The 11,818-nt window shown below is 32.7% G+C and overlaps 1 protein-coding gene across 1 annotated transcript in view; it reads right to left on the bottom strand.

Annotated features, from left to right (window-relative positions):
- Positions 1–1,189: 1,189 nt before the first annotated feature.
- LOC132717961 (uncharacterized) overlaps positions 1,190–11,818 on the bottom strand; it is a 55,405-nt gene continuing 44,776 nt past the window's right edge. The window contains exon 6 of the mRNA XM_060701556.1: positions 1,190–3,690. Within this exon, the coding sequence (XP_060557539.1) occupies positions 3,269–3,690 (422 nt within the window). The 3' untranslated portion in view covers positions 1,190–3,268. The remainder of the gene's footprint in view (positions 3,691–11,818) is intronic.

Here is an 11,818-nt window from a genome sequence, read left to right as displayed (position 1 = left end):
TTCCTCCTTAGTTTTAATAATACTGATCTATTGGTATAGGAGGAGTTGTTGTTTTAAGAGTTTGATGCAATGTTTTGAAGGACACATAATGGACGCAGAATGATCACAAAAGCTCAACCTTAAGCACTTTGTGCTCAGATGAGCTTAAACAAATAAAATCATCAGTCTTGTAACACATATATTTTAGTATAAAACGTTGTACATAAGGTACAAGGCAATGACTGCCACTACAAAAATAACTATTACTGTTCAACAGTGCATGTAGAAAGTTTGCATTGTATATCGAAGAAATTTACATATGACGCATATACAAGAAATAATTTTAACAATAAATATGGCAACGACTATCAATGTTTGTTTTTATTTACATTTGTAAGTAAAATACTTTAAAAGTAAAGTAAGTCATTCAATACATTTGTACAAAAAAGTTATTAAATGTTACAAGGAAACTTGATTTCCAAACATTACCGAATAATAGACACAATACACAATAAAACGTTACCTATAACAATAAATACAAAATAAGTAAATAAAACATAACTTTTCAGGATACATAATGAATGGGGGATCACGGTGACATAATGTCAAATAACAACCAAAGGAACTAAAGATCTGAAGTCAACTATTTTCAAAATTTAAAGACCTAATAGACTAACAAAGCAAATTTTGATTATGGGAAAGGAATAAGCTATTCTACAATTTATTTCATGATTTGAAATTTAACAGAGTAATGACTTTACTAAATCCGTATTAAATGCATTCAAATGATAGATAGAATCATCCTTTAATTGTTGACAGATTGGAAAGAACATGTAGCGTAAAAGAATGTTTCTTCATATGCTTGTTTCAAATTTTGAGCTGATATTGTTAAAGGGACTTGTTTCGACAGAACTGGAAATAAGTTTTTGATATTAGTATTTTAGTTGATCATAAATTTAAACATGGAAGTGTTGAAGATTGAATTACCCTTGAGCCGGTACTAGGAGGCTTATACTTGTTTATTGTTTCTCACAAACAAACTCAATCAAACCAAGATACAGATAATATAATATATATATATATATATATATATATATATATATATATATATATATATATATATATATATATATATATATATATATATATATATATATATATATATATATATATATATATAAAACAAACTTAAAGAGTACACTTTAGGCTAAAACAGGGCATTGATCTGTTGAAAGTATAAATATATAATAACCTAGCCAACATCAAAGCAACAAAAAATGTGAATCATAATGAAGAAGGATATGTACAGGGAATAAACTGCAACATTCATTAAGATATACATTTCCACTTTAGAAAGTCGTGCTTGTCTAACAAAATTGTTACAGTTAATATGTAGATATTATTTTGACAAGACACGTCTTGTTATTAATAGAATGCATAATTCAACTCAACAGTGCAATAATATATAAAACAAATAAATCTTTCAAATATAATACATATACCGTAAATTACTGTGAAACAACTTTACATAATCATGTAAGCTAAACATTTCAAAAGTGAAGGAAGGCATTCAGGCCCTTGTTTATTACCAGAACAGTTAAATTTAACAAATATTACAAAAGAGAGTTGATCTCTAAGCATAACATATTATACACATGATATACAATTAAATGTTATTTTAAAGAACTAAATAAATATAAGTAGACAAGCATTTATTCGTTGAATTTATACCCCGCCCAGTACTGGTTATTACTGAAACAACAACAGGAGACACGAGGCTTTATTTATATATTTATCACGATATAAAAAGTTATATTCTTTGTACATGATAAATTGTCATGGCAATAACAGGGGCCATAATTTGTGTTAAATATTATTATCTGGTCATGCCAATGAGATGTAAATTGCCTTTTTGTGTTGATGGTTCCCATAAAGTTTTGTTGAATTCAAACCAGCAGTTGTAAAGAAAAAGACATATTGCTTTAAATGCATGCTACACAACTAATATGATGGCCTTTACTCGGAGTTGAAGAATCTGACCTGAATAAGACAACGATATGCAAATCTTTTCTTGGTATTCATGGTTCCCATACAGTTTCATTTAATCCCTGTCAGTAGTTGAAAGAAAAGGCATGGAAAACATCATTGCATATCTCCCCTTGGTATTCATGAATCCCATAAAGTTTTGTTGAATTTCCAGTCAGTAGTTGCAGAGAAGAAGTGTGGAAATGATAATTGCTTGATACGCATAACTAATCAAGGGTAATAACTCTGTGTGAAGGGTCTTGCTGGAACAAAGCGACATGTAGCGCGCAAACAATCATTGCCCTATATGCATAATAAAGGGCCATAACTCTGTGTTGAAGGTCTGACCGAAACAAGGCGACGATATGCGCATCTCCTTTTGGTATTGATGGTTTCCATAAAGTTTCGTGAAATTCCAGCCAGTAGTTGCAGAAAACTAGCAACTAGCAAAAAAAGTTAAAAAACTAGCAAAAGGAAATCTCGATGGATAGCCGACCAAAATGAAATAAGAGGCCATTTCTTTTGTTATTTTCTATCGTTTAATAAAGCGTCAAATGCCCCTACTCTATTTTTACGGAATGAGTTTTATTATATTTTTTTTGTTCTCTTTCCCTATTCATTTTGGTCGTGTAGATGGACGACGGACAACAAGAAAACAATATCCCCCTCTTGATTCCATCGACAGGGGATAATAACTATACAAATACATAAACTAAATAAATCTACAAGCAAAACCCCAAGTGCACATGCTGATCAATATTTTTGGAATGTTCCATAACTCCAGGTCAAAAACTTTGTTAGCTACGAGGGTCACATGTTCAAAATTGTCAATGTTTACTAAGTCAGGGGCAATTATACAAAACCGTATTAAACCACAAGCGAAATCCCTGGTTTACAACTTTACAACTTAATCAACGTTCCTGTACATTGTTTTACTATAATTTAAGCACTTTTAAAGCACTTTTAAAGCTTCACGTGACACTATATGAGAATGCACGCACCCATCCACGCACGGAAGGACGACAAGTGTAAATCTAAATGAACTCATATGATGCTGTTATTCGATAGAAAATACATATATATAATATCTTCTTGAATGTACTTGACATTCAAATACAGGTAAGTACGAGTAAGAAAATGAAATTCAGGAAATCACCTAGCTTTTCAGATAGATAATTTTCAAATTCATATATTTACGTAGTGTTTTGGAGTTTTGAATTTTGCTGGCTGTGGTATTCTTTTCTTTTATGTCTTTATAATGATTTTATGGGCTGTCATCCATGTCGGATTCACCATCTTCGTCTTCATATAGCTTGATCACATCTTCTGGACTTTTAATATCGAGAGCAACAAGAACATCAATTAGAGGTGTTGCTACAGCTCTACCGTCACTCATTGTTCCCTCTATCATACACGTAGAATACAATTTTCCGTCAATGTGTTCAAATACTACTGCTCCTGAGTCACCTCCTGCAGCAAAGTGCTCAAACTTTCCTCTTGGCCAAATTGTTATCTGATTTCGAAGCTGTATCCTGTCATATACAGTAACAACAGGATGGCTTACCAACGTGTAACCTCCTTTTGTTACATTACTTGCACAACCATATTTGATAACATCCATATTTTTAGCATGGTTTGGGATATATACTCCAGTTTGAAGAATACTTGACAAATCTGCTGTCAATCCTGCAATAAATGAATAAATGGCAAATATATTCAGAAATGTCTTTTAACTTCTTATTAAAGTACCACATTCTAAGAGTGACCTTTATATACTGAACAAGAATATAAACTTTTTCAAGTTTCTTAATTTAATAGAAAGAAAGGAATATGATCAATGACCCAAGGACGCCAAGATAATGTGACAAATAAAACAATTATTACTTAATTGTATGCATTACACAGCAGCACATACAAGTTACACTTGATTTTTATTTTTATGAACACACTAGCATATTAATCCGTGTTTATGGTACCTTTAATAGAACGTATGTCGAGGACTACATCGTTATGCTGCATGCACAATATTTATGATTTTGTCATTCATAGATGACAATTTTAAGACAGTTTACTATGTTTCACTATGTAAATGAAGTGACCCCATAGTTGAGGCAACTTATTACCCCATGACAATGACTTAATAAGCTTTCTGTGAAGTCCATAAAGCAATGCTACCAAATCATGAAGAAATACACATGCAAAACCCCAGAACACAGCTTCACATTGATGTTGATCATCATTCCGTAAGTTTTTTTTTAAATTTTAAATCAAGCACTCAAGGTACAAAACAATACAACAGTTTGGAAAGGTTTTTACTAAGTCAATTGCAATTGTTTCATAAATATTGAATAAATCAAAAGGTGCATAACTGCACATGCCGACCAACATTTCTGCAATTGTCATGAGTCTAGGTCAAATACTGTTTTGACCAACACACGACACAAGGTAAAAAAGCAAACATTGTACTAATTCAAGGGCTATAACTCTAAAAAGATAAATAAATCCTTAATTTTGAACCCCTGGTGCGAAACTACATATGCTGACCAACTTTCCTATAAAGTGTCATGATTATACGTCAAATACTTTTGAGCAATGCATGGCACAAATAAATAGTTGCAAACTTTTACTCAGTCAAGGCCAATAACTTTGACAAAACAGAATATATCCACAAAAAATCCAATAAAACAACTTCACATGCTGGCTAATATGTTACTCAAATTTCGTGATTTTGGACCAAATATTTGTTTAGCTACAAGAGACGAACTATGAAAAAGGACGGAAAAGGGTAAATCTAAATGTCATCCTTACGGCCTATAGCTGGGGCACAAAAAGGTCCACATTTCGTTTATAGAGGACACCTAAGGGTCATTCCTGTGAAATATAGATGAAATTTATCTTGTAGTTTTGAAGGAGATGTTTTAGATGAAATTGCGGACAATGACTAACGATGGACAATCTTCCATCATAAAAGCTTACATATGAGGTGAGCTAATAATGCCCCTTGACAAGCAACAATGCCTTGTAATGATAAGCATGTATTTCAAAACTCATATTATAACCTTTCATAGTATGAACACAAGACAGTCTGAAGGACAACTTAATTCCCTTCCGCAATGAGCATGAATGTGTACTTCTTTACATTTTATCAACCATGACCTTGATGATGTGTCATGCTTATCATAAGCACAAAGTCTCACAATGGTGATTATTTGTGCCAAGTTATTTAAAATATTCCATAAATTCATAAAGTTCTGGAGAATATATAACATTGAACATGAGGGTAGCAACCTGGCTGTTGATCACCGTAGATTAAGTCATGGTGGGGATCATTTGTGCCAAGAAATTTTAAATCTTTGGATTGCCAATAAGTTATAGAGCGATCATAATAAAATAAGATGTTTTTACATTGAACTTTTGAGTGTGACCCTGGCCTTCGGGGTTGTGACTCTATTATTGTGCTCTGAAAATGGTGTAATCATGGTGATCACTTCTGCCTAGTTATCTTAAAAACATTGTGCAGCGGTTTTAATGTTATGGACAGACATGAGATGTAGACTTTCTACATTTGACAGTAAGTGTGACCTTGACTTTAGTGGTAGCAAGTCAGTTATTGCGCTCTGCTCATCGTCTTATAATGGTGATCACTTGTGCCAAGTTATCAAAAAAACCTTTTAACGGTATAAAAGTTAGGGAGCGATATGAAATGTAGGCTTTTTACACTTGACATTTAAGTGTGACCTTGACCTTGGTGGAATCAGCCCAATTTATGCGCTCTGCACATCGTCTCATAATCGTTATCACTTATGCCAAACAATTTAGAAAAATCAGAGGTTTAAAAGTTATTGAAGGGACACGAAATATAGACACTTATACATTTAACTTTTAACAGTGGTCTTGACCTTTGGGAACTAACCAAATTATTGCGGTCTGCACATGTTCTTATAATGTAATCAATTGTGTTAAGTTACTTTAAAAATAGTCAAATTAAAATGGTTAAAAAGTTATGGAGCAAACATGAAATGTAGTTTTTTTAACATTTGACCTTAAAGTGTGACCTTGACATTTTAAGTAGCAACCCAATCATTGCGCTCTGCACGTTGTCTTATAATGCTGGTTAGTTGTGCCATGTTATTTAGAAAAAAAAATCACCGGATAAAAAGTTATAAAGATAGATAAAGAAGGGGAATAATAATTCTTCTTATTACTAAGCAATCTTGACAAAATCTTCTATAATTATAATAACAATACATATTACTCAAAATAAGCCAACAACCTGTCATAGGAAATACAACTGAATATTCAAAACTATATAAACGAGTTTTCTGAAATTAACAGTTATATAACAAGCGAAAATGAGTATTTCTAGAAAACATGAGAACGCCCCAATTTTATAATTTAATATTTTACCAAAACTCATAAATATTATAATGAAAATCTACCTATATTAAGGCAGACCTATGGTTTCTGCATGCAATAGTTATACAGATAGATACTTTTTTTCCAAATACCTTGACTTAATATTTCATATATAAAATCATCACGTCTTATTTGAAAGATACATGTACTTTTGTTTAACGTAAATTTAAATGGAATTTCACTATATTTTGATATCTCACATGATGATGAAATTAGCTGCTTATAAATACTTCCTTGATAATGAAAAAAGCCACTGCATATTAACAACGTTGGCAGAAAAAGGCAGTCTTTTAAAATTGACTCATAAAAAAGCATATTTTAATTTAATAATGAAAACAACAAATGTGTCGTCAAACTATTTAATGTAAGTATACAAAACACATTTTATACAAAGTTCAATGCCATGAAACTTTTTAGTGTTAAACTCTTGCAATTTTCATATTGCATATTATTTGGCGAGATAATGACTACATACATTTCTACAAAAGTAAGAGTGCCGAAACTAATTTGTTCAAGAGAGATAACTTTGTCCAAAATAATCGAAACATGGCTAAATTCAAACCTGGCCTGCTTATTCCTAAGATGTATATTTATACCAAATTTGAGTAAAAAAGAACAACTGTTGGGGACTAAATGAACGCAAACTTAACAAATTCTAATTTTTCAAAGTTTAAGAGGGATTATTCGGTTAGAAATCATCAAACCATTACCAAATTCGAACTTGACCAGCGTATTCCTATGACATATCCATATTTCAGATTTGAGTTGAATATATAAAGCTGTTGGGGTGATCATGAATGAAAACTGACAATGTCCCCCTTTTTCAAAGCTGAAGGGGCATACTTGTCAAACATCACTGAACCATGATCAAATATAAACCTGACCTGCGCATACATTTCATGTATTCATATATCAAATTTGAGTTGAATGTAGGAAGCTGTTGGGGTTATAATGATTGGAAATTGAAAAATTACTATTTTCTAATTTTTCAAGAGAGATTACTCTTTCAAGCATTTATCGAACTATGACCAAATTCAAAGTTCACCTTCACATTCCAGTGACATATCCATACATCAAATTTGAGTGGAATGTGTAAAACTATTTGGGAGAAAATGATGATAACGGAATGACGGAAGGACCTATTTGCCCCAGTCATATCTGACGAGGCATAATTATTTACAAATTTAATTAATCACTATGGATAGCTTTATGGCCCCTACATACGCATCGCTATTTATGGGCAAATTAGAATCAGATCTTTTAAACCGATATTATCCTAAACCTACGACTTGGCTCCGCTTTCTAGATTATACAATTATGATATTGGACCATCCTACCATGAAATTGCGTACAGCTTATCAAAAATAAATGTGTTATTTCGGGACGTTAAAATTCTTTAAATTGAAATTTGTACATTATCAATGGAAATTCGTATGTAAACCACATATTCCATTAACTCAGGCCTTCTTATGAATGTGAAGCAAAGCTAATTATTACAGACTTATCTTTTCAGACAATTATAAATTTCATGAATCTCTTATTTAGTTAGAGTCCTTTTTTATGCACAGATATAATCCAGCTAGCAAACTAAAATCTGCATTAAAAAATTTTGCAAAAGAGAAAAATTAAACAAAACAAGAAGCTCTGAAAAATAACTGAAATAACGCAGAGCGGCATCAATCATGGCTTTTAAATAAAGAAATACTGGGATTGTTTAACGTTGTCAGAAATTGACAGCCTGAACAATTTAGACAATCGTAAACCAATCTTATCATTCACCCGTCCTAGAAGTCTTCAAGATTCTTTCACCAATTCAACTCTAAATAAACGAAATTTGACCGGTAAAACTAATAAACGTTATATACAACAGCAGTGAATAGGCGTGACAATATACGTCCGAATGCAAATTTGTTTAAATAATTAATATCTAAAGTAATAAAAAAATTTAAGCAAAGAGGATACCTTAATTACATTTGTCCGTTTTATTTCAATTATCGACCTATATGGAAACATGCCAAAGAAATTTGCTCTAATGTCACATGCATATGTATTGATAATTATATATGCTACAGCCTTCGCTGTGAATTACAAACGATACACATGGCACCAGTCAAGCCCATATGGAGCTCCAAACAATTGTCACGGAGTATAATTATAGACAGACTCAAAACAACAATAATGTTGATTTTAAATGATAACTATTCAAAGAAACATACAAATAATGTTATACTAGAAAAATTCTTAAGCACATATAGTATGCCTAAAAATAATAAAAAAATAAAATAAAAAATTAAAATGCTATGCTTACAAATAGTTTTCTTATTTTTCATTACTTCTCTTTACATCTATCAGAGGCGTAGCAAGCGTTACGCACTTACGCACGTGCGTAACATTGATCCAGGAAAACAAAAATCCAACTGTACTTAAAACGGTGAGAAAACTAAAGGGTATGGGTGATAGTGATGTTTGAGGATTTAAGGCATGATTCCAAAATTTATTTAGCTCTTATTATATAATTGATTCTAATATAAATATACATCTTCGAAGTATTTAGGTATAAAAGTAAGTTTTAAATGTTTAAAACTTTAATGACTATATAGAGTGAATAATTGACACTACACTGTAAATGCTTTGAACTCGAGCATAGCGGTAGATCCCCGTAGTATAGAAAGTAATATAGCGGTCACCTTATATAGCGCGTATTTTCAAAATGGCGAGCAATAAATGTTATGTCTCTCCTTTTGGAGATGTTTTTATGAAGCAATCACTAGACGCTTACGAAAAGTTTCAACTTTTTAACGCCAAGTTGGACTCTGTCATCGAGAAAGTTAGGAGGTTCTATTTAACCTTTTGCTATTGATAAACTAGATTAGGGACAAGCCTACTAATGTTTAGATCTACTTAATTATTTCTTGCGTTAATTAGGAGCTGATTTTTATTAGATTGGATTAGAGGTACATCTACATTTAAGTACTTAGTTTTAGATCTATCTATACTGATTGATTTGTTAGTTCCAAAAATATCACAAGGCCTGTATAACAAATTTCTATTTTAGATTTATTAAGTTATTTAAACCTATTGTTTAAATGTGGTCTTTAATTTAAAGTAGAATCTGTTCCTACATTCGATTGCACATTAACAAAAACCGGAAATTATTAGTTGCAATTGTATACACTTTAATATTGTATGGAAGGCACAATCTTGCCATAGGGGTCGCCAAGTCGACTGCAATTTTTCTGCTTCAGGCGAATCATAAAATGATTTTACGAGACCACCTTGATAACGGTAATCCCCGCAATAATCACACTTCATTCGGCAACAATTGGTGAGGCATCCAACGACGCTCCATTCTTTGGCTTTAACGCCAACGAAGCCATGGATGCGGCGACCATGGATCAAATGGCTATTGCTCTTAGGCACAGATAAACATTTTATTCAGTTCCACTGTTATGTGTTCGTCTTTAAGCATATGCATTTGTATATCTCTTCACGTTTTAACATATTTAATAATTCATTTATAGACCTAAATTTATTATACTTCGAACATGGTAAACGTCATTATATACATACAAAATAACTTATCAAGATTCAATCACATGACATCGCTTGTTCTCCATGTGCAGTAACATTATTACCATAACGTATTTTCATCACGTAACCAAGTTATAAACGTTATTCAAAAAAAAGCGAAACAAGAGGGCAATGATGGCCCTGAGATCGCTCACCTGTATATAGGCCCCCCACCCCCACCCCCACAACGTTGCAGGGCCAATTTTAACCCAAGGGCTTTTATTTGCACAAACTTGGTAGACACCCATAAGATGTTTCATGCTAAACATCTAAGCTCTAGCTCATTGGGCTTTTTAAAAGAAGATTTTTTTTTTAAGTTTTTACTATACACATATAGTTAAAAACAATGACACCCCTGGGGCGGGGCCAATTTTGACCCCAGGGCTTTTATTTGAACAAACTTGGTAGACACCCATTAGAACATGTTTCATGCTAAATATCTTAGCTCTATCTCTTTGGGTACTTTAAAAGAAGACTTTTTAAGTTTTTACTATATGCATATAGGGAAAATCAATGACCCCCCGGGGCGGGGCCAATTTTGACCCCAGGGCTTTTATTTGAACAAACTTGGTAGACACCTATTAGAACATTTTTCATGCTAAATATCTTAGCTCTAGCTCTTTGGGTTTTTTAAAAGAAGACTTTAAGTTTTTACTATATGCATATAGGGAAAATCAATGACCCCCTGGGGCGGGGCCAATTTTGACCCCAGGGCTTTTATTTGAACAAACTTGGTAGACACTTATTAGAACATGCTTCATGCTAAATATCTTTGCTCTAACTCTTTGGGTTCTTTAAAAGAAGACTTTTTAAGTTTTTACTATATGCATATAGGGAAAATCAATGACCCCCTGGGGCGGGGCCAATTTTGACCCCAGGGCTTTTATTTGAACAAACTTGGTAGACACCTATTAGAACATGTTTGATGCTCAATATCTTAGCAATAGCTCTTTGAGTTCCTTAAAAGAAGATTTTTTAAGTTTTTACTATATGCATATAGGGAAAGTCAATGACCCCCCGGGGCGGGGCCAATTTTGACCCCAGGGCTTTTATTTGAACAAACTTGGTAGACACCCATTAGAACATGTTTCATGCTAAATATCTTAGCTCTAGCTCTTTGGGTTCTTCAAAAAAAAGATTTTTTTTGTTTTTACTATATGCATATAGGGAAAATCAATGACCCCCTGGGGCGGGGCCAATTTTGACCCCAGGGCTTTTATTTGAACAAACTTGGTAGAGACTCACTAGAAGATGTTTCATGCCAAATATCTAAGCTCTAGCTCTTATGGTTTTTTAAAAGAAGATATTTAAAGTTTTTTCTTTCGGTTGCCATGGCAACCAGAGTTCTGCATGGAATTAAATTCTTTGAACAATTTTTAAAGGTGACCACCAAAGGAACATTCCTGTGAAGTTTGGATGAAATTGGCTTAGTGGTTTGTGAGGAGATGTCATTTAAAGTAAAAGTTTACGGACGGACGACGGACGACGGACGGACGGACGGCCGGACGCCGGACGAAAAGCGATCACAAAAGCTCACCCTGTCACTTTGTGACAGGTGAGCTAAAAATGCGCAAAATGTTAAAGCTACAAGTGCGTCAATGAAAAAAAAAAGTTTTTACTGTTATTTAGGAAATTACATATGTTCGTGTAAGATCATTATTAGATTTAATTGGACTCGTTGAATAAAATAATATTGTGTTCGCTTTATTGAACTTTACACTATATTTGATTTCACTTATTTGAATGCGATATGTTTTGTGAAAAAAAGATATTTGTTGTCATTACGTAAAAGAACTGAAACTCTTAATAAGTTTGCTTTAAAATATTC

This window comes from Ruditapes philippinarum, unplaced genomic scaffold (genome assembly GCF_026571515.1).
Source record: "Ruditapes philippinarum isolate M1 unplaced genomic scaffold, ASM2657151v2 ctg3605_1_1_1_1, whole genome shotgun sequence".
NCBI lineage: Eukaryota > Metazoa > Mollusca > Bivalvia > Venerida > Veneridae > Ruditapes > Ruditapes philippinarum.
Note: the sequence above shows the minus strand (reverse complement) of the source record. Positions and strands in the feature narration are given on the sequence as shown.